The sequence below is a fragment of the Panulirus ornatus genome, chromosome 56, assembly GCF_036320965.1.
Source record: "Panulirus ornatus isolate Po-2019 chromosome 56, ASM3632096v1, whole genome shotgun sequence".
In the NCBI taxonomy this organism is placed as follows: Eukaryota; Metazoa; Arthropoda; class Malacostraca; order Decapoda; family Palinuridae; genus Panulirus; species Panulirus ornatus.
In genome coordinates this window covers 22158308-22183339 of record NC_092279.1, presented here as the reverse complement: position 1 = coordinate 22183339, position 25032 = coordinate 22158308, and the positions used below count along the sequence as shown (strand labels likewise).

The window sequence follows — 25032 nt, the reverse complement described above, 5'->3', positions numbered from 1 at the left end:
AGGCTAAAATTTAATCATTGCCTGCTGATTTGATGGTAAAACCTTTACCTCATGACTTTGCTATGCTTCTGTCAGTATGGCTTGGGGCATTTAAGGTGTACATGTGTGTATGTGCATACTGTATATTTTTTGGGACTGTGGTCAAGTTTTGTAACCAATTTTCAGTTTGAGTCTGCATTTAGGCGGAGGCATTCCAGTCATTTGTACTTTTACCTTGTCCAGGGTTCCCATAACATTGCAGTAACAATACTAAAAGTTAAAGCTAGATATGGATGATGTGCTTTATTTTGTTTTTACCCTCTAAATGTCAGAATGTTTATATATATTAGCTTTTTAAAGATATGTGTCCTATATCTGGGAAAGTGGTATTGAAATTTGAGCATTAGAATTGCAGAAATATTGATTTACTTTAGCTTATCTTATTTATGCATTTACCGAGAGTAAAACTAATTCTCTTGGTGTAACTGGTGGACTTCCTGCATCATATATTAATTACAAAACAAGGATAAATTTTTAAGTGTTCTGTGGAACACTGAATCGGATGTATGAGAGAAGTCTCTGAAGTTGCACTATTTTGCCTTTCTTCATTGTTTGCCTGAAAGCAAATACATGTTGTTCTTTAACCCTTTCTTAGCAAGATTAATGTATGAGTCATAGGAATGGGCTTAACTTGCTTGTGCTATTTTCCTGTTAGCCATTCACTTACATTAAAACAATGACAATTATAGTCATGGGAACTTCCAAGGGGTGCAGTAGAATCCAAGAGAATGCATCCCATAATTTCCACCTAAAGCCTTTTGTCCCTGTTTTCCTTATTTAGAGTATGTTTGTCAGTCTTAGAAAGTAGAATGTGGATGAATTTTGGTTTCTACTGCAAGACATCATTCCGTAGTACATAGATTTATCACACAGAACATTGTGAAAACAGATAGTTCATAAAGAAATCTGAACCAGGAGTCTTTCTGATAGATCTTAAGAATCAGTCTTTGTAATGCAGAAGGAAATATTAGGTACTTTCTTTTCCTTTATTTTGAGAAGTGGTTATACTCCACCTGCTTGTGGTTATGCTGTGAGTGAAAAGTTACCTTCAGCGAGGCTGGATCATTGCTTTGTAAACAAGTTGATTTTCATGCTGTACATTGTTTGTAGAAGTCACCAGTATGATTGTGTATCATTAACTCCGTCTTCTCTTTACAAAGTATTATGAAGTCCAAATAAATAATCTAGTGCCTATGCTTTGGCTATATCATGTCAGAGAGTACATATATATATTTGTAGTAATACCTCCAGTATTTTCTAGTCTGCACTTAATGTAGATCTTTCTGTCAATAGGACTGTCATCTCCTTAATGTATATTCATATTTTTCTACTTTATGTGTTTTATTCTTATCCCCAATTTCTGTAGTTTTCCCTGATGTCTGTGATTGTAAAATAAAGGGACCTCAGTGCTTCCTTCTCTTTCCATGCCCTGGTAATTACACTTTGCACCCCTCTGTTCTTGGTTAGACTTCCTTGCACGGAACTCTTCTAAGCTTGTTACCTGCTGAGCTAACCATCTAAAGGTTATTGTAAAATATTAACCATTTCCATTTGATGATGTTATCTTTTTCATTTGCTGAAAAAAAAGCTATGCTAGAGAGAATAAGAATAGTATTTTACAGTCTGATGAGTTGTTCACTGAATATTTTTTTGTCAGCTTGGATAAAGTACAGATGAAGCGCAATGCACCAGATGTATTGTTGATTTACTAGTTCTCACAGGTCCATCTTCATAGTGAATATTTGTTTTTGATATTTTAGTTTAAATATGAATGTTGAAGACGCTTGACATGTGACCAGGGACTGTTGTACAGTTATTATTGCAACATTCATATAATAAAAGAGAAATCTCATTTATAATATCCAATGATTTTGGTAAAAATTAGGTAGTCTAGTAACTACAATACTTATATTCCAAAATATACAGAATATTAAGACTCAGAGCAATAGTTTGACATATAAGGACTTGATCTGACCTAGCATGACCTCTCTATAGGATCAAGTCGGGCGTCTTCCACCTACAGCAGTAACAAGGATCGTGAAGATTCCCACAACTCAGTACGTAAAATGACCAAACAAAATCTTCTAGCAAAACAGGTATGTAACGTCGACATGCTGTCTCCCTCTCTCCACTGCTACTGCTCCAAGTCGGGCTCCAGGCGCTGTTTGCAATGCTTTTTCTCAAAAATATGGCCCAAGAAAGTAGATGCAATCATGCTGGGAGCTGCTCCAAAAAACTATTTAGACTATGTTGATTCAAGGGGTATTGTGAAACTGCACAGAGATGCACTTCTGTACTAAGGGTTACCTTAAGAGCAGATAAACAATTATTCTTGCGATAATACTTAGTATTTATAAATTTTCACATAATATCATTTATGAAAATTTAGTCTTAATTAGTTGTTGTTTTGCTTTAACTTATTTACTGTTATTTTGTAGTTATGGATATTTTTGTTATTCTGTGATTTTTGTTATTCTGTAATTAGTACATCATATAAGAATATAGATTTAAAGGCTTCACAATGGAGCAGCTCCTAATGTAATGCCATTATTTATATACCTCTGTTTTATTAAGCCAGTCACCTTTAAACTTCATCTGATGAACATACATGAAGTAGAGCACTGTTTGCTAGACATTTTGTATTCCAGAATGATTTAGTTAGTTTGTGTGAATTTTACCTTTTTGTTAGTTTGTTTAAAAGTCCAAGCAGCTGTTGGTGATCAGAAGGTTCACATTTAAAGACAGACAAAGTCCAAAATCATCAGATATTGTTCTATTCATATTTACGTATATGTTTCATTTCTTTACCCCATCTACCTTTCCAATCTCTCTCTCTCTCTCTCTCTCTCTCTCTCTCTCTCTCTCTCTCTCTCTCTCTCTCTCTCTCTCTCTCTCTCTCTCTCTCTCTCTCTCTCTCTCTCTCTCTCTCTCTCTCTCTCTCTCTCTCTCTCTCTCTCTCTCTCTCTCTCTCTCTCTCTCTCTCTCTCTCTCTCTCTCTCTCTCTCTCTCTCTCTCTCTCTCTCTCTCTCTCTCTCTCTCTCTCTCTCTCTCTCTCTCTCTCTCTCTCTCTCTCTCTCTCTCTCTCTCTCTCTCTCTCTCTCTCTCTCTCTCTCTCTCTCTCTCTCTCTCTCTCTCTCTCTCTCTCTCTCTCTCTCTCTCTCTCTCTCTCTCTCTCTCTCTCTCTCTCTCTCTCTCTCTCTCTCTCTCTCTCTCTCTCTCTCTCTCTCTCTCTCTCTCTCTCTCTCTCTCTCTCTCTCTCTCTCTCTCTCTCTCTCTCTCTCTCTCTCTCTCTCTCTCTCTCTCTCTCTCTCTCTCTCTCTCTCTCTCTCTCTCTCTCTCTCTCTCTCTCTCTCTCTCTCTCTCTCTCTCTCTCATCATTTTCTGGAGTTGTTGAATATATATTTTCTCTTCTTTAATGCCCTGGCAAATGAATGCATAGCATTAATTTCCTTCAATTGAATAAATAAAGATTCCTTTTTGATACTTTTTAGTCCACTTTGGGTTTCATCCTTATAAGCTTTATGTGATATTTACAAAGCAACTGGAAGCACCTGCTTGTCAACTGCGTGCTGAATTAAGCTGCATAAAACATATCAGTTATTGGTCCTGATTCATGGCATAAGTTTGTATGGTAACAGTGCACTTATATTCGTTATTTCTCCGTATTGTTCTTTGTTTTATGTATTTCTTTTTTCAAAGCTTTTTTCACTTTACAATACTTTCTTTTCACTTTTTTACTGATTTCTTCCCAGTTGTTTTGCCTACTGTCTTTCATTCCCATGTCTTCCTCCCTCTTTGATCCACTATTCTAATATCACCAAAATTCTCTACTTTGCTGTCATTTTCTTTTCCCATTATTCACATTTGCTTTGTTATAATAACCAGTATAGTGTTTCCGGTCTTTATAACATGGTATGAAATGAAGCTTATTAAACAAACTTGTTACTATCATAATCAGAATTGATGATGACCTTCCCAATGCTGTTTTGTACCTAATTAGTGTGGTATGATAGTTTTTATGGTGTGTTTGTCTTATTCATAAGTAATAAAGTTTAACTTCTGATTGTTCTCAGCTGACATATTTTACTGCTCTGATGAGTTACTTTTGAACTTCACTTAAATGATAATTAAATTTAGAATAACCCTGTTATTTTTATTATTTTTTAAGTTCAAAAGTTTCTCAAGTTTTATTTTTCATGTACATGAAATCATATTGCATTGTGCATGTTTGCATGGGATTGTCATAATTGCATGGTTGTACATAATAGAATAAGTGTATTATATTCATGTACATATGTAAATATATACCAAACACAGTGAGCTATTAGAGTATTCCAAACTATTTATTCTTGATATTTGTAATTAAGCTTTTTGTCCAATTAATTGTACAAAGGTAAGTGTTAGTGAACGTTGCATTTTATTTAAGTTTACAGTGATTTGTGTATTAGTGTATTTTGGATAATCTTGGTAATGTATCACTGATAACAAAATTAAAAGCTGTTGTATATGAAATACAATACATACAGGCTCTTTCTGGTGAAACTGCATGGAAAGCTCTGCCTTGATGCAAGGTAACATTTGAAAATTTTTTAGAAACTGGGTGGTGGTTGGCTGTTGTATTTGTCAGAAAACCTCCTTCTGCTGGACGTGATTATAACATTAAACAATATATGCATATAACTATGGCATGATTATAGACCAGCTAGTTCCTGTATCGAAGAGAAGCTTAATATCCTTCTGCACAAAGTATTAACCTGGGCTAACTTGGTGATGGGACTTTTATATAAAACATTACACTGGACTCAAGGGTATAAACTGGATTTGTAGGCATCGTTAAATGAGGCGTACCAGGGCTCCGACACTGAAGAAGAGTATCACACACCAAAAGTCAAGGGTCCTCAGCTGTGGGTCTAACAACGTTACCTGCAACAGGATCAACACCACACCGGGAAAGGGTCTAACAACCAAAAGCTCTGCTTCCGTTATGTTTCATCTTCAAGTTTTTTGGAGATGGTTGTGTTTGAGATGTGAAGATATGTCAGTAGCTTTTGATCTGGGGGACTGGTTTTCTCCCAAAAGTATCATTAGTACAAGAAACAGTTTATAATGTTGAGCTAGTCTTGACCTCTTGTTACAAAAGTTAATTACTGTGTATATTGTGGCGAGGGGGAACCTTTGACGAAGAGCACCAGCCATGGAACCCGTTGTTGGACCAGTTACAGTCTCCATGTAAATCAAGACAACCAGTCACTACAAGATATATATCAGCTGCAGCAGTTTCTTCAGTGTTGAATTTGGTTCATCTTCAAAGAGATAAACTATGAAATATGAGCAAGTATTCCATACTTAAACTGACATTGCGTCTTCATTTGTGTATGATTTTTTTAATAAAGTTCAAAGTGCTGATGGTGACTCATACTATTTTGGAAAATACAGTTTAAATGATGACGGCTATATACAATGAAATGTGCAATTACAATGAAAATCTGAAGTATCAGAATGAAGTAATTCCCAGGAAAGAGTTCTGTCCTAGAACGGCATCATACCTTTCTTTGTAACTTTAACAAGCTTTGTTACCAATTGTTACTGTTGTTTTATTTGTTCATAAAGCCTGTGATATTTCTGCAGTTGCAACATGCCTTATTTTATTATGTGATTTTTATCCTTTATTTACCCATTTTATTATACTGTGAAAGTTCTTCTGATCCTCATATGATTGTATATGTCCTGTGTTATTTCTATTTTCTATATTGCAAGAACATTTCTTTATAAAAATGAAGAAAGAATTGGCTTTTATTTTCATCCATTCATAACATATCCTGTCTCATTAGTTTCCAATAATGCTGCAGTAGTTATGAAGTTTTTTGTAGGGCTGGAGTATGGAATGTGAAGGGACTGATAAGGGAAGATTAAGAAATTATTTTTGGATGCATATGTTAAATTTGACTTTGAAAAGGTGGATGTGTGTGTCACTGAATGGAAATTTGGGTGGGAAGAAAACCTGGTGATTGTGTGGTGTTGGTTAGTAGATTAATAAAGAAAGTTAAGGCATGTCTGCAAGGAGTAACTACAATGCACAAAATTATATGTTAATAGAAATGGGAATTGGGTTATTGGTTAGGAATAGATGAAAGCAAGGGAGTAGAATAAGGGAGAGTGTGGCCATGTGTTTGAGTGTTAATTGTGTATGGTGACTACAAGAGTAGAACTGTTTGGGTGTAGGTTTTGCATATGAGACTATAAGGCTATGGTCTTTGAAGATTGAAGGAGTGTAAGATTTATTTCAGAATGTTCACCACCAGGTGAGCAAAGATAGACAGTGATATGAAGCTTTAAAAAGACCTTATGAATTTATGTAGCTAACTCCATAAGGGATGAAATTACTTTAGTAATAGCTCATGAATATATTGTGCATTAACACCAACAGAGTTATGATGAGGACTGACAGGGTTTATATGATATGGAACGAATGGGAAGGAAGAGAGTCTCCTAGATGTGTTGATTTAATATATAATTTAGTAATGTAGATACATTTTTCAGGGAGTAAATTCATACAGTACCTTATCATAATGCTGATTGCTGATCTAAAGCACTTTTAGACAATGCTGTTACTAGTATTAGGCAAGAGAAATATGTTAGATCATAAAGCAAAGAAAATTCCAGGTTGTAAGAATACCATATGCTGTATAGAGTTAGGAGGATTCTTTGACATGTAAGAACCACGAGAACAGTGTGAAAGGTGTGATCATAATTGTGATGCTGAGAGATAAGAAGATATGCAATACTTTAATTGTTGGTAAATTGATGGCTTTTTTCCACTCAAAAAATCCACAAAGTTGAATGAGATTTAGGGAGTATTTGGATACTGATATGTTGGTTGAGGGAGGGAGTCATGAGAAACAAAAGAACAGTTTTACAAGGACATGTATGGGAAAAAATAAGGTAAACAATTATTTAATCTTGATGTAATCCAAACATATATATGCAAAAAAGTGACTGGTTTACTGAAAACTGTAGAGGGGGTTCATGGGGAATTGCAGGTTGAATATGAGATCTCATTATGATGCTTTGGAGTGAGCTGAAAAGGTTGAGATGTTAAAATAACAGGAAAGGAAAATCTGAGATGGTTATGATGAGTAAGACCTTCATTATATTGATCACATTTCACTCCTGAATAGAGCAAAATATGTGCACCAAATTACCCTCCAAGATGAAAACTTGAGATGGCTTATTGGGATGAATATAAAGCTAGAGCTTTAATCTCGCTGAGTAGTGCATGAATTTCCTGGTGCTGAAGAGACATATGACTGCTTTGTAAAAAATAATTTAGATGCAGCCAAGAAAAACATTCATAAGACTAAGAACAAAAAGCCAGAACCATTAATGCCATGGTAGGACCAATCTTGTGGTAATTATTACAGGATTGTGAGATCTCCTTACAGAAGATTAAGGAGTAATGATTCTTTGGTTAATAGATTGATTTATTAAAGGGCATCTACAAAAACAAGAAATAACATTTAAAAAAAGATGGCATTTTGGATTAATTATGCTGAGTATATTAACTCCAGTACAATTGTAACCAGAAAAAGTTTGGAAGAGAATAAAGAAGTTGGTTGACTATTCTTTTTTCTTTTTCTTGCCTTAATAATCACGGCATCAAAATTTGACACTTCTGCAGTAGCTAATATTCTTTCTGAAAATTTCTCTTTAATGTCTTGTGTCAGCAGATATTGTAAGGAGTTCCAGAGTTCAAGAAATTTGACCAAAAGGTACATTTTACCATTCTGTCTCTTTTCATGAAATAGAGGATAGTAATGAATCATCTGGTATGAAAGAAACAATATCAGCTTTATCGGACACTGAATCTTCTCCAAGGGAAGATGAATTAAACCATAAAATGTTAAAACATCTTCCTGAGCATTCATAGAATTCTTGTTAGGTGGGATTAACCTAACATTGCATTGCTTCTGGAAACTAATGGAAAAATTATCAATAAGAGATTGGTTTGGTACCATGAAAGAAATGTGTGTATCATTGCATTACAATGTGGTTTTTGGAAGTTTTGATGTACTAAAGACTTTTTGACAAAAGCATAAAGTGACAATTACAGGGGATTGGCCAGTTAAAATTGTGCAGTAATTGTGTTCTTTGATTTGGAGAAAGCCTAAGATGCTTCTTGGAGATATGATAATATAGGCAATCCCACAACTAGGCCTTAGAGGCAAGCTATTAAAGTTTATTCAATTTATGGAATACAGAAATGTAAAGGTGAAGGTTGGCAGTGAATGTTCAAGAGAATGTGCACAGGAAGAAAGTGTGTTGAAGGGCAGCTTGTAAGTGTTACCTACATCATTGCTGTCATTTTGTTTACAATAATCCAGGGAATGTTATATTACAAATTTTTGTGGATGATTTGGCTGTCTATTGTACATTGTCTCCTGAAGTTGCTGCAAGATGCTTGCAAGCTGCTGTTGATAAGATTACAGAATGGGTAGATAATGCTGGTTTCAGTTCCTGTGAAAAAATCTATAGTTATTCATAAACAATACCAAGTATATTATTGAAAGGCATTTTCATTCCATATGAAGAGGAGGCAGAATTTTGGTGCATGATATTTAATAGACTGACATGGTTCCTTCATGTTAAAAAAAAACTGCCAAGCACTGTGAAGGTAGTGCCTCTACTCATGGAGAGCAGATAGGAAAACCTTGCTAAGGTTATATGACTTATAATGTTGACTGAAACTGGACTATGATTGCCATTTATGTTTGTTGGCTGTTGATGAAATCATGAAAACAGTTGATGTTGTCTTTTCTCCCTGTCATAGAATATGCAAAGGAACATTCAGATCCTCTAAAAAGTTCAAACTGTATATGCAGATTCTGATGATCTTATTACTTACCTATGATGCAAAGGCTTAGAGTAGGCTTATCTAACCCAACATATAAATGTTTTCACTGTTGAGAGGACTTTGCCATTTGATCAGCATCTAAAGTTCTCTAAACCTTTTAATTTAACAGTTGAAATTGCCATCAGTAAGAGTGGTCTGTACATGATAATACAAGAAAAACGATTTGCTTAGTTTCCTCCCTGGAAGGTCCCTATGATCAGACTGCAGAAACTGAGTAAAAACAACTGAAAGTGACATTCCTTCTGCAATAACAAAAAGTAAATTCCTTCAGCATGGTACTATTCATGTAAACAGAATGAAGTTTACTAATGTCTCAAAATGAGATAGTGTAAACCTTGTAATTATTGAAGGAAAAGCTCTATATGAAACTACCAAGAGAATCTTTCATATTTACTACAGAACTGTATGGTATTCAGTGTACACTTGAGTTAACTGAGCAATCTCAACAAAAAAGATAAGAATCTACCCCAATTCCAATTGTGCACTCCAAACCATATCACTCAAAGTAGAAGAGTACAAAATTCTGCTGGTGTCAGCAGTAATTAAGTAGCAGATAATGAGGTTACAGCAGCTATATTTAGCGATCTATACATGAGAGTTATACCTCATTTATGAACTCTACCTGCTTGAGGTGCAATACTTGCCTGAGGTTGCACCACAAGTGAAAAGTCACCTTTGGCAAGGCAATACCTTTGTCAGTTCTATTCAAAGGAGTCCATCCTGTCCATGGTATTAAGTGTAGATGCCATTGGAGCTGAAGGAGCACCCTTGGAAGAGGTCTTGTGGTAACACCAGGACCCATTCTGAAATGGGTCCTGGAGTAATTAGATAAATATATAGAATAAATATTTTCATGATTTTATTACATGGTAATGTCAGACTATGTGGGATGTGGAAACCCAAAAGAATAAGAAATTACAGAGCATAAAGAAAGGTGTTGAAGTTTACCATTCCCCTTTCAACAGGAATTGCCATTTTGAGGCAATTGTTTGTCAGCTGAGGAGTGGACATACCAAGTTGGCCAATGGTCACTTAGTACAGAGGAATCTTGCCCCAGTATGTGACACCTGCAGCTGAGATATTACTGTGGATTGTACAAATGGAATGCCAGAAATATACGAGTATCGGAAGCAGATACGAAATTATAGTAACATTGCAAGAATAATAAGTATTGAAGGAATTTAGACAACAGACTGATGAATTTTTAAAGAGCCAAAATATGTTCCATATATATATTTTCAAGATTTTAGAAATCTTAAAGAAGGCCAAAATGTATAATTCTAATTAAATAGTTTAGTTCTTCCATGTCTTTTTCTTACTAAAAAGTGTTTATTAAACATGAAGTCTAGTTCTTTACAAATTCCACAGTACCAAACCAAACAGTATCATATCCAAATGGCAAATAGACACCAACATTTTGAAAACGAGTAGAATGTTGGAGATATAGTGAATATGAAATATACCTTTTGGGTTAGTGAAAGGAAAGCTGAGAGGTAGGTATGTATACTCTGAGAATGGGAAATGAAAGCTGGAAGGTAGGTATAAGTATTTAATGGAGTTGCATTTGTAGTGACATTGACTGAAATACAGGTTAGCAGGACTTTTTGAGTGCACCAAGTAATAAAATGGATGAGAGACCAATTTGAATTATTTCACAAGCACTCTTATACAGTGTAAGGGTGAGCATGTAATGAGAGTTTCATATCAAGGGATAGGCTTAATGCAATGAATATTTGTATTTTAACAATCATACATAAAACAGAGTTGATGAATTGCCAAAAGAATAGTAAAAGAGTCCTTAGATGAAGTAAGGTATGCACAGAATATTTACAGCAATGAAAAGTTAGATTGGAGGTTTGGGTTAGAGTATCATGAAGATGTTAGGGTGTTATGGCTCCACTGTATGCTTTAGGGATTAATTAGGGGGGGTCTCAGCTGATATTGCATACAAATCAGTCAGGAAAAAGCTGAGAGGGCTTCTGGTACTTTTGAAATGGACAAGACTGCAAGAGAGATAAAGGTTTTTGTATAGGGCTTTGGAAGAACTGAAGATTGAGAAGATTATTGTGATTACTAACAGGAACAGGTATGTGGGATGTAAGAGGTGAATTTAATTATGGAATATTGAAATATTGGCAAGTCTTCACAATCTAAAATTTTTGGAAACTAATCTACTGAAATTGAGGCAAAAACAAGACTTGGGAGGGAGTTGATTTGTTGGCAATCCAAGGAAAGTAATGAAGTAAAAGACATTTAAGCTTATGCGTGTGATAGGATATTTAAGACGACATAGTATAATCATATATGTTGTTTGGAAGTGAAACAAGGATATGCACTGACAAAATGAATGGGAGAATGCAAATGATTGAGATCGTTTGTTTTACGTAAAATTTTATTATAAATAGAGTGGACGGTGATGAGGTATGGAGAGAAAGAGAAAAAGGAGATTGTAATTGTAAGGTGATAAGGAGAGGGGTACATATGGAGGAATAAGAGAGTATCGAGTATAACTGAGTAATGGAAAAGGGGATACAAATAGAAAAGGTTAAAAAAAAAAAAACGAGTTTTCGGGTGCGAAAGTTGTCACCAGGAAGGCATATGATTTAAGAATTACATAAGTCCCAAAATTCCTGGTCTTGTCTGCTGCAAATGTAAAAATAACTGCAAATCAGAAGAAATAACTGTGGTAAAATACCGGACCCGTTATTATAAGGTAAGTCTAGCAGATAATCGAGGTACCCTTGTTGTGCCTTCTGCATTGATGTGAAACCAGTTGTGTTTCTTTAAGAGCCAATTTGTTGGCTGTAAGATAACAGCAGAAATTGACATTGATCCGCATCGTTGCAGACAGTATAAAGAATATGTTACATCAACGCCTTTATAGGCGGACTGAAGCGCAGACCACCGCCTTACTACTGCACGCCAGTATGCCATCAAGGACACACCGGCACTTAACAGCGATATAGAAAGCAGGGAAAAAGTCATTGCTAAATGTTTCACTTGAACAGCTCGTCACTAGATTTTTTTTTCAAGACCATTCAGTGACCTATTTCCACATGGTTACCATCATATTAGATCATTATCGTAAGGTTACTCCAGTCATTTTACGACTGCTATGACAGCACAATTGCTTCCATCATCATAAAGTTATTGAAACCTTAGTGAATTCATTGCTATGATTACAAAGTCATACGCCGTGACGTATTCACTTCGTTATAAGTCAACTGCCGTTATATTAAACTGTGCTGGCACCATAATCAATCATCAGCAAGTTTGCATTTATATTTACTACTTTGTTACGAAATGGGTCATCACACAGAATCATATTGTTATAGTCCTCGTAACAGTCGCTATTATAATTAATGCAGAGACCTACTGTCTGACGTCTTTGCTGACTACACGGTGACCTTCAGCGCCAAACTCCCGGCTCCTCTTGAAAATTACTACTATCAATTCAAAGTTATAGCCCGAGCTACAAACATAACCACCGTCGGAATGTATTGCCTTTCACCTTAGATTGCTAACACCACGACAAACTTTTTCACTTTCTTGGACGTATATCATCATTATGAAGTCAATACCGGCATAAAGGAGTCAAGACGCAACGTTAGTATTTATTAAAGAGTTTAATGGTGTGGCAAAGAAAGGTCCCATATATTATCCTAGACAGACACTGATTTAGTAGTCACTTGGGAAAATCTGCAGATTTTTTTCTCAGTGCTCGGCAGTGACTCAGTTTGGTCCTCTGTGACAAATGGTCCACCATTTAACATGTTAAGAGATGCTGTAGGCAACATTATACATATAATTTCAGGTGATAAGGAATTACCTCGTCTGATGAACAGAACCACCTTCACCTCCTTGACCTATGAACTTTACCTAAGGCGACCCAAGAACAAGATCGTCGAACCTTTTTTTTCATAACATTTGACAGCTTGAACAGATGGATGAAATGACTCGCTGAAGACTCCTGTAGTGAAGTTGTACACTCAAGATTTAGTGGAACTCGACAGATAAATGTTAAACAAGTATGCAACACAGTGGGACAGAATTCTCGAACCTGGTGTCCAAATACAGATTGTATTAAGCTTTCTTCCTAATGGAAGCAGAGGCTCCAGCTGATACACGTAGGGCACATTACAACTGCGAAAGTGGGACACCTTGCCACTTGCTCAAACTGATTGCAGCTTCAAGATATCAGTGTCGAGAAACGTGTTAAGAGCTATGATTAACTGGAATTTAATTATCAGTGCCAACATAGTCCTGCAACACACCGTAATGTAAGGAAAAGTACTTGGAATTTGTGACCAAAAAGTGGAGAGTGTAGGAAAGTATCAGTAGTTGGACACCATGGATGTAGTATGCTACTAATAGCACCTTAGTATACTAACAAGAAATAACCACTTGAATCTTGGATGTTTTAGATTATTGGCTTTTTACAACCCTGCCTGTGTGCTTCATCACTTGTCACCATGTATGGCACGTATCTCCTCCATTAAAGAACTTTTATCTTTCAGTTTCATTTTATGTTTAGAAAGGTCATTTCGTCTTTATATCTTCATCATCCCATATTCTTTATCCCCCTTAGAATTCCATTTTTTCTGTTGAATCCTCTACCAGGAATCCCCAAGAAAAACTACCCTGTCATCAGATGGTGGCGTTGCTGAGCTGTCTGAGGAAAGCAACACACACTACACTCAGAAGGACCAAGTCAACACTAATCTGATAATTCCGAAAATAGTCATTGAGCAGGTAAAGATGCTCTAGAGTTGGAAAGCCTAGTTCAGTAATGTGTCTGCCGCACAGCTCTACTCTGGTCAGCTCTCAGGTTCTTATATGATTAATTATGCCCTTAATTTCCTCCTTCTAGGATGATTATTCTAATCATGTGAATAAAGTGTCTTTAGAGGTTTGGTGATGACTTGAAATTATGGAAAATAATTCAAAATAATGACAATACGACCATCGGCTTTATGGAAGTAGAAGGAAATTTAACTTTGTTGAATCTTGTTTGAAAAAACTTTTATTATACAGTACATGATATCTGGAAAACATAGAATCTGTGTCATTAGAATTGAAACGATAGATAAGGTTGCGGCCATCATGCTTGCCACGTCCTTGCAGTAGGGTACTAAAGCATATTATTCCTTGTGTGCTGCTGAAAAGTGTCACGTACTGTTGAGTGTTGTGTGTTTGTTTGAAGTCGTGGTAAAGTGAAATTAGTCCACTTAGAACATTATGCAAAGTAAGACGCTCAAGTGATCATATGAATGATGCAGATGAATTGGTATATATATATATATATATATATATATATATATATATATATATATATATATATATATATATATTAGACGAACCAAATTAGAGTCTGAAACGTTTTATGTTCCAGTTTATATGTTTCATCGGAAAGTTTTATGATAACTGATATCAAGAAATCCAGCTTTCTAGTTAAACCCAGCAATATCAGGATGCTATAGAAATTTACCCGGGAAACCTCTGTTACTAAGCTTTCCGTGGTGTACAACGGCCATTTACAAAGCTGTATACCCATTGGGGTCATTCTGTTGTCTCCCATGGCCGTGATGCAGTTCATAGATTCAGGTGCAATACGTTAGAGATTTTGTTCCACAAATGCGTTTGCCCATAAGTATTTTATCCCTAGAAGACGTATTTCCTCATCGCCGTTGAGAAAATGACCTTCTGAAAAGCCAAAGGTTTTTCTAGTCTGTTGTACCTGGAGACAACCGTAAGTAACTTGATGGGAGTAAGACAAGTGGCGTGTCACAGATTTGTTTGTGGGTTATGATAATTTGATCTTGAGGAAAGGTTCAAGAGGAAGAGTAGCCGTAGGCTTGTTGTCAAGTGTTGAATAACATGGACAGTTAAGGCAGGCCTGTAGTCAGTTGTAGCACCATGGTAGTGTGGCCGTAGCAAGATCATTTTGGCTTGTCGGTATTCTAAAGTCTTGTAGCCATGTCATTACGTAACAAGTTGTAATGTGTGTCAAGTGTTGAATAATGTCATTACGTAACAAGTTGTAGTGGGCTTGTCGTACTGTAGAACAAATTAAGAGTAAGTAGTCTTGTGACGGTGTAGAACATGGTAAAGTAGATTTGTTAGTAGATCGTTGCAAGGTAATTAATAGTCTTGTCAGGACAGAGGTAAGTTCATGGGAATTTATGACTGTGGTAGTATGATGTCCCTTCGTGTATGTTTAATGATTTTTTTTCTTTTTTTCGTTTTTAGTTCAGATAGGTTTTTTAAGATGTTTAATGGACCGTGAGGTACAAGCATCTACCTCGCACATAATCTGATCTCCATCTACACATGACAACGGGGTTTTGGGAAATTCAGTGATTTTGTGTTTGAGTGAAAAGAGAAAGATCAATGGGAATGTTTTCATGTTACGTATCTCATATGTTAAGGAGTGGCCTTATGTATCTTAGTTACCTTTAAGGGAACCTACGTGCCTCATAATCCGAACATATTAAATTAATTCAGAGTTCCTATTTTCCACGATTTTAGGAATTCTATGCTTCGTATTTCCCAGGGTCAGAATAGTGGTTTACCAAAGCATTATGATTCCGAAATGCTTAATGTGCAATTAACGTCTCGTTGCTCTTGCCACGTTTATGTACAGGAAGAGCATATATGTATTGCCTTACTTATATTGAGCACCAGAATGTGATCATAATATTTTCTTCGGTTGGTGGTTATAACCATGTTGCTGGCCTTCATGACCCTGGCAGTTGGTAGATATCAACTGAAGCCATAAAAATCGAGCAGTTTAGGATGAGCAGCACCATGAGAGGTGGAATGCCTAGATCTAGGTTGAAATGTTTTAATGCATTTATAATGAACCCATCGCTGGCTGAATGATGTCATAGCATGTAGTAAGTGAAGAAGGTATTGTTTCACCTTAGACGTGATGTAGATGAAGGATTGATGATAAAACTAAGTTTACTTAGAAAATAATAAAATTAGGCAAGATGTATAATAGGTGACAAACATGGATTTGAAGTCCAGGACACATGAAAATATCTATGGAGAAGGAACCACTTTGATGAGCATCTTATTGAAGGACATAGAATGTAAATCTACAACAATTTTCGATGTTTGCTTTGATGTGATCAAATATAAAGAAAAGAAGTTAGGACACCGCAGGTGTGCATTTTGGCTGCACATGACATACGAACATATGAAGATTCTCCACTCCAGCATTGACGGCTGTTTTTGAAATACCTAGTTAGTTAGAATATGACCCCAGCACGATGGAATCATTAATTGAAATAGAAAAAAAAATGGATGTCATGCGTATGAAAATCTTTATAAGAGGAGCAGGGCTTGCTCATAACGGGAAAGAGGCTGTACTCTTATGATCCTCTGATAATTTTCAAGCTGTTAGTTGTCTTGGTATGTGGTCCATAGGCAGGACTGGGGACACGAAGGAACGTGAATATTATCAGAGCTGTCCATAACCTGGTAACGTAAAAGTCGACGATAATTTCAGTATCAGAATCTCGGTATTACGGTTATCAGACGTAAGTTCTTGTTGCCGGAGTGGCGGAATCCCGGCTCACTGAATGGGGATTTATTGTGGTGTGGTCAGATAAGTAAAATTAGACCATAACTGGTGAAATAAGGTTAAGTGCGAGTCATAAGTGTACCTGGCGTTGCGCAGGTGATTGTAGTACGTAAAAGTGGTCGAAATCATATTTGGTTAAAGTTTTTATGTTGTTAGTTGTACTTACGCGCCCACAAACGACGCTAGAGACTAATTTTTAATTATAGTTGGATGAAACCTTATATGTCAGTTTTAATGAGTTTAAACTCACTCCCCACAACCCCCCTCCCACAAAAATTATCAAATAATTCTTTAAGAATCAATAGCCTTCCCGAGCTTCCAGTCTAGTCCAGCGTCTTGTTTTTATTAAACGTGAAAGTGATTCCATCTTCTCAATGTACCGTGAAGCCAACCTAACGAGTAGGTCATTTACTTAAATATGAACGCTCTTGTGTTAGAGGTTTGTGCTTGACCATCATGCCTTAAAAGTTCTAATCGATACTTCTCTCCTTCCTACTGCGCAGTCTCGTAGAGGTTAGACAGACGGGGGGTTTTAATTCAGTCATGTCTTTTGGTTTTTAACCATATCTGGTTCCTAACTAGCCTGTATCACGTTAGTAATATTTTTCTGTTGAGGAATAGCGTTATTATGACTAGCTTATGAGAACAAGCTATGCAACGTCAGTACTTAGTCATGCGCATTATTTAGGGGAAACAAGAAGGCAAGAGAAATTCAACCTTTATGCAATGATCATCTGCGTTTTTTCTTGGCATTCTCCGCGAAATGCATTGTTGTCAGTCCTTGATTTTGGGAATGCATCCTGTTAACAGAGTATAATTATAGTATCGTAGAAAAATAAGTCTGTTTTATTCACGGTTCGTGAATACTGAATTTATATTCTCTGTAGCTCTGAAAATGAGAGAGTTCGTAGCAATCAAATGGAAGTTAATATTAATCTGAAAAATTTATTCTAATATTACGGCTGGTGCTGTTGTTTTCTTTATTATCATACGAGAATTTGTCTTAGGTACAGCATAACTATCTTTTTTTAAGTCGATTTTCCTAATCAAGCACGTTCAACCAACTGAAGGGTAAAATAATTTCATTGAATATACTTCCTTTTCAGTCTTGAATTGATATACGTGATGGTTTTACGCAACAGTCGAACAAAGCTTTCCAAGTGTTAGTCTATCAATCTTGTATTACGTTAGCATTCGTACTATCATGTGGAGGGTTTATCATTTCTGGTAATGTGTATGAATACTAATGATGGCTCGGCCGTGTTACCTGCGCAATGGAGAGAACAGGTATTAGTCATATCCTCTTCATACACACATTAATTAGTTCTAAAGTTATAAAAAGGTGTGTGCACGTTCAACTTGGTGGATGTGTGACGGAAAGGAGCGAGCGGGTGCAGTAATTTGCTATGTAGTATGATGTCTGCGGCTTGACGGCTGCACAATGTGTTCCCGCATTGCCTCATTTACGACAGCGTTTCTCTTCATCCTGTATGCATAAACCGTAAGACGTAAGATTACTGCTATTTCGCTCGACGTGAATTATAATTAATAAGTCTCTTGAGTTAATAAATTTCATATGAATATATTGTTTTTAGCGTTCAGTGTTAGCTTAGAAAGTATGGCCAGCTTGGAGGAACAAGCATGTCCAATGTAGTTTGCTGGTAGAGTGGGATAAAATTCGTGACCTGGCTGATGTTACTTTTACAACATAAAATTTGTCAAGTCTTGTTTTCGAAGGTTAGGGACAGTTGGTTCTTGGCTAGCCAAGGAAATACGCAAAAACCCGTGTTTTATTATAGGAAGTTATTTCAATTTTTTATCCATATTCATTGAAGCATCTATTGTTGCTTGTGATAAGTACGGTTGCATTGTATTTAGTTTCAGTAGATGATATACAGACTTTACCTGTTAGGGTGGCTGAGGGATAAGTTATTTGTTAGACTGAAAGAGTGGAGGGGAATAGACGGGTATAGATAGATAGGTTAGATGAGATTGGACCTGGAGATGCCGTGGGATCGACTCGAGTCCATATCCCATCGAATTCTTCTTGAGTAAATATCGGTAGTAGTTACGAACCGCTCAACCACTGTGAAATGAAATGCGATTTTAGATAAGAGGTCTTCATATAACTATATGAATGTCAGTAAGGTATGCAGCTCCACTCTACCTGTGTCCAATAGTAGGTGATGTATGCATAATAGGCGAGTGATAAGTAACCATTGGGATGATCCCAAATTTACCGTCTTTATTTTTTCCTGTTTGCCGCGTTTAGGCTCCGGGCATGTACGTGGTTTTCGTATTCATTCACACAATTGTATAGCCTCAAGATTCTTTTGACAGGGCTCTCGTAGTTTCAAGACTGCGCTGCAGTCGACATCAGGAAAAGGATGGAGTCCTTTCGCGTGAGTTCTACCAGATTTTGCTCCGGTGATACAGCCTCGCCGAAGTGACCTTTCACGGCGCAACCACAAGCAGGCACGGTCCGCCGGTCATCATGCGGATGTATCACGATACACCGGTTTCCTCTGTGGTTCAGCGTAAGGAACTAGCAATGTCGAGACTAATCCACGTGTAGATACCGTCACTCCAGACCGGTGTTTTCGTTGCCGCCTTCATAAGGTCAGTGTTCCTCAAACTGTGTGTGGGCGTGGGCGCTTCTCTCAGGCTGGCGCGGCGAGCTGTAATAAGGTCCCAAGGCAATCAGAGGAGGCATTTGAATCCTTTGCGTATATGGTATGCTCGAGTTGGAAGGTTGTCTCCAGGACGGCGATATTTTTTCTGCTTCTTAGAGAGAAGTGGACGCTTTTGGTATTTAAACGTTTACTCTGATGGATTAAACCGTGAAATGCATGTAAAAAACTCAACCCCCTAACTGGGCAAGGTGAGACAGGACATAGCATGTCTACCAGGGTGAGCGAGAAAGCAAGGGGTGAACGAAAAGGATGTTGGACTGGGAAAAAGGACTTGAAGAAAAGATATAATCGATGCAGTCTCATAAGCCAGTACATGGCACCTTTGTGCTTCACCGAAACCTGAAAATTGCCTTTTTACGGGTTCCATTTTTTTTTCTTCAGTTTAAAACAAGCATTGATCTGATTGGCTCTAGACTTGTCAATGATTGTGGTGTACATAATCATTGTCGTTAGAAGAATGTTCTTGGGTTCATTAATTGGGTTAAGAGTAATGGGAAGGCTTGAATTACCACATTCGTATATGGGTTGAAGGTTAAACGAGGGAAGAGTTTCAGAAATTTTACCAGAATGTTGACAGCGTAGTCAACATCGCGATATTGATCAGTGAAGCACTCAATCTTTTATGTGTTTTCTTCAAATCTTATGTGAGAATGTAGTAAGTTGCAACCATTTGTTTTAATGCAGTACTTACATCTTATTTTGATTAATTATGCAGATTATGTGTATGTCACAAGAATAATTTCCCTCATCCCTAAGCAGTAAATCGCTCTAACATGTCTTTCCATTAATTAGTGATCAAACGTCTCTTGTGATTGATGATCTCAAGGAAGATAACTAGTTACCTGCCCTCTCCCGCCTTCCTTGCTCCTGACTTTCTGTGCCGTCCACGCAGGTGACGATGGAAGAGCAGCTGATCTTTGGGGCGCTGCAGACGCTGAACGAGGAGGCGTGTGAAGACGTACAAGAAGAGCGGGAGAAGGGCGACCAGCCCGTCCCTCCCACACACCTCTCGACCATCCCCTCAGGTCAGTGGCAGGGCGCCAGGGACAGCCTAGCATGAGATACGTAATGGTGAGTTGCCTCCAAGGTAATGGACTTCCTTGGGATGCAACGGTAAGATGAGGATTGTGTTTCTGTTGCTCGAACTGTAGCATATTCTGCCTTTATTTTTTTTTTGTCTCATCTTGCATGCCACTTATCTTGTAAGTAATAGGTTTTTTTTTACCATGGACGTTATAGCACATCCAACTACCCTTCTGTATATAATTTACAATTCTGAGTGATGCAGTCAGATCGAGAGTTCAGCATGTTTCGGTATGACTTGCGTTGTGTGTCGCACGTTTTCTATTTCTTGTAACACCGAACCGAAAGTAATATCATAATAGATGAACTGATCTGGTAATTATGTATTTTATTACTTTTCTCTACATGCTGTCTCCTTTATATATATATATATATATATATATATATATATATATATATATATATATATATATATATATATATATAGTAATTAATGAGCGCGGTGCTTGAGAGAAGGAATTCAAACTACCCTCTTTCATTCAGTAATGAAGTATCCCCATAAAACAACTCATGAGCTCTTCTTACACAAGTGGGGCCTCAAGTAGTACATGATCAGAGATGTAAAATCATTTTAAGGATGGAGAGAGAGGGAGTAATTTATTGAGCGTGAATGAGAAAATTAAGACGTGTTACCCAAGTTTGTGAGAACGTTTTGGAAATTTCGTCGCTCTCGTCTTAAAACTAAAGCAGCATATGGCAGCTGATAAGCATTATGCATGATGGAATGTATTACTGTGGATAGGTAATATGGCGGATAAAAATGAGAGCAATTTATGTGAGGGTACAGAGCATTTGTTGAACTTGGGAAGCTTTTTGGTTGTCGCTGGTATGTCCAAGACAAAATTAGATTACGAAAGTCCTCAATTTAGTCTGTCAAGGTTTAGTTCCCCCTTTACGGGAGACATGTGTTTCCTGTTGTGTTTTCTTTCTGGGTGATGACATTTTCGCGTTTAAGATTTGAGAGAAACGCGATCCCTCTAGTTTTGAGAGCAAGCCCCCTTCCCCACACCCCCTCAGCTTTACTTGATAACCGGAAAGGAAGAAGCTATCAGAAGCATACGTCGAAGGTTTCAGTTGCAGAAATTCTGCTACCAGAGTGATAGAAGTACTTTAAGCTTTCGTGTTCTTAATTCATTGAAAAAGGCAAAACTATCTCATAAGCATGCATTCTCTGTAATTGAGGGACCACATGGAAAAGGAGGGGGTTAGGGCTAGAATGAGGCCACTCAGCCAGTTAACAATTTGTTACGTAATTGTATTAGAGATCACAAAGGAAAGATTGGAGAGAGATGAATATTATTAGGTCATGCCTTATATCCACATTAAAAATGCAAATATATTTTCCATCATTAATGATTTAGATGAGGCAAATACTCTTGACCTTTTCCTTGCTATCTTTACATTATTTTTTTCTTTGATCAAGTCCTTTTCCTTGAAACATATTGTTTACATTCTCAACTACAGTATTTCCAGCTAGTTCATGCATGGTTTGGGTATCCATTAGAGGTAACAGGGATGGACTCCATGAGTTCTACCTAACAACTCCCTACAGTTGTATTACTCATGCTTTCACATGCCATAATCATAACTTAAGCATTACTCTTTGCATTGGAACTGTTCAAGCTTCACTCTTTGCCACCATAGAAATTTCTCTTTTCAGTGATTGAGCCTTCAGTCAGAAAGCCATAGATGCTAAGTGAATTGAAGTGTATCCCGGAAAGGGCACTTTGAAATAATGCACCACATTATGGAATCAATCAACATTTTATTATGATGTAAAGTAATATAAATCTCCAAAACATACTGTTTAGGACAACGAACCTTTCTGGCCCTAGGGTAGGTTACTTTACCATATTTTTCTCACCCTCCATTTCACTTTTATTTGCCATGACCTAAGTGTTACAGCATTATTACCAGTATAAGATATTCTCTTTCCTTGCTTTCATATAAGCAAGGAAATCAACACTGATTTATCTCTCTATCTCTCCTTACTGTTCATACCCATATATGCCTGTCCAAAAAAATTAGTACGTAAACAGACCCATAAAACCAACAAAGGACTTGGCTGTAACAATATTCTTTATCTGATTTGCCTGAAAAACTCTCTAGAAATAGCCACAGTCATGGACAAGTTTTTTTTAACTTTAGTATCTACCTATGTGCATTGCTTTTGGAAATGTCATGGTGCAACCCATCCTTAAGAATGAAGACTTCTCTTCCTCATTTCATTACTGACCCCATCTGTCAGATTAAACATCTTTGAAGACATTGAATCTTTGATAATGAAACAATTCCAACCTTTTAAATGGTACAATTTTTAGCCATCCCACAACAAATATTTCTTTTTTCTTTCCCAGTGAACTTTTTTGTCATATTATTTACAAACTGTACAGACACATAGATAACTGTGCTCTCCTCAAATTTCGTCTTGGTTCTGCACATCTGATTTATACCCATTCATATGCAGACTCCCTAAATGTCACATCCGATCTTGGTTCTTATGTTCAATGCATCAGAAATTGTAGAACGACCTGTAAATCATTGATAAGCCACATTTCAATAAATTCTCCTGTTATCATCTCCACTCTTTGTAAATCAATAATTCCAAGTTTCTCCCATCATATTTCTTATTGGAAATCTTTCATTGTAGAATTAGCCAAGAATGAGCCTCAAACAAATTCTCCTATTTATATCATTGGTCTCCACATGCATATGATTTACATTGCCAGTGAAAAGTCACCTTCAGCAGGGTTGTATCATCATCACTCAACAAAAAGGAGTAGTCTCGTAAAGGAGCTTCTCACTCCAAAAGATTTCATCATATTCCTGCTTCTAGATGTAGAGTGGCCTTGAAGGTGCAGGAGTCCCTTAAAAGGAGTAATGAGATTAACTGAAAATTTCCATTTGCTGTATTTTCACCCTAACACTCATTCACAAATATATATTTCTTCATATTTTGATGAATGTACTTATGTATGGGGAGCTAACTCCCAGCCTTCCCTCTCATATTCAGAATCAGTTTTCACATATTTCATTGCTGTGATATTATGTTTATAGTCGATGTTTTTATGAACTTGATTTCATCAAATCAAGCTTAAGTAAAACTCAGAGTTTTATTTCATATTTCTGTTCCTCCCACAAAGACACTGTTTTTATACTATACACTTGAACATCATGTTCCCTCTTTGATGTAGTTTCTTTTAGATTTTATCACTGTACTCTGCATGTTTTTCCCTTAACCATATATATATATATATATATATATATATATATATATATATATATATATATATATGAATATAGTCTCTCACTTATAAGTTAGTAACCTTACCTCCTACACTGTGCAAGGCGAGCTTCATTGCTGTATAGGGCACAATATCAGCTGTGTAGTGCTGTGATCACGTGCATCTTATTTGGCAATCTATTGATTACAAACTAATGATAGAAGGACACCGATGAAAAATTTAAGTGTAGGTAACTTAGCAAAGATATGTTATTATGTTTGAGAGTTTTGCACAGTTGTGTAATGAATTATAAGATATGGTTTTCGGTGCAGAAATAACATGGAGATAATGAAGTGCCTTTGGAGGAAATACAGAGGTGTAACTTCAAGTTGATTAATTAGAACTGAAACTTTGGTATTTTGGGATTAAAAGATACCTTTTCCTATCAGACTGCAGTCTGTAAATGAAACCATATACAATTAAAAGTTAATATCTTGTGTTGCAGATTCATTTTCTGATCCTCAGCCTGCTGTAGCACAGTCTCTTCCTTCTGAATTGTGGCATTTTCTTGGATGTTGTGTTATTCCTTCTTTGCTCTCCTCTGAGCATGTAAACTCCTTAAGATGTGTCGCCAGATTTTCACCTTTTATTTACAAAGGCATATGACTTATTCCATATTTTTTCATAGAAAAGATTTTTGGCTAAACATTTTCAATTATAACAAGTAAAAGCACATTCCTCCAAAGTTATTAAATGTAGACCTACCAGGAGCATATTCTTCAGACAAACACATAAGATACTACATTATTATTAACTCTCTTAGAAACTTGTCTGAATACAGAAGCACTAAAAATAAGGTGGTAGAAGATGAAGACATACACCAGTTACAACCTTTAGGTAGACTGACTTTAAACACTAACCCTGTAGACGCTGATGATGAAGCCGATGACGAGACGTGTCTGCAGCTCCTGGTGCAAGCAGACAGAGACCAGGGGGTGTCACCCACACATTCACCCATGTGACAAAGTAAGTCTCATGGTAGGTAGAATGGCAGAGAGGTAGGTCTGGGTGAGGAAAATATGGACGTGCGTCTGAGCAGTATCATTTGATACCACTTTAAGAACAGTCGTTGAAGGGTCATTGCATTATCCCTCAAGTGTGCACTACATATATAAAAATACAAACATCTCATTAAAGGGTTTGTTTTGATAACTTGAAGAACATCCGTCCAGGTTTGACAAAACTTCATAGTTATCACTCTAACTACACGGTTTATTCTGCTGCTAACATTAGGTGATAACATCATCTCTATAGACCACTTACTTTGAGCTGTATGGCAGTACAATGTATGACTTACTGCAGTCCACAAAATGTATTCTTGCTGCAGTCCACAAAATGCATTCCTTCTGTACTCATGCTTGCCAAACTGGAAATTTGCCGACCTTTTTGAGGGTCCAGACTGCATGCATCCTGGGACAGTTTGTAGTGCAATCA

At 36.8% G+C, this 25032-nt stretch overlaps 1 protein-coding gene across 15 annotated transcripts in view; it reads left to right on the top strand.

Annotated features, from left to right (window-relative positions):
* Arms (Ankyrin repeat-rich membrane spanning) overlaps positions 1 to 25032 on the top strand; it is a 640646-nt gene that overhangs the window by 597875 nt on the left and 17739 nt on the right. For 12 of the 15 annotated variants that reach the window (XM_071694089.1, XM_071694085.1, XM_071694099.1 and 9 more), the window contains 3 exons: positions 2035 to 2135; positions 13571 to 13702; positions 20124 to 20256. In XM_071694089.1, coding sequence (XP_071550190.1) covers positions 2035 to 2135; positions 13571 to 13702; positions 20124 to 20256 — 366 coding nt within the window. Of the gene's footprint in view, positions 1 to 2034; positions 2136 to 4866; positions 5826 to 13570; positions 13703 to 20123; positions 20257 to 24465; positions 24565 to 25032 lie in introns of those variants that run through there. The other 3 variants (XM_071694091.1, XM_071694090.1, XM_071694095.1) reach the window with 3 other exon arrangements.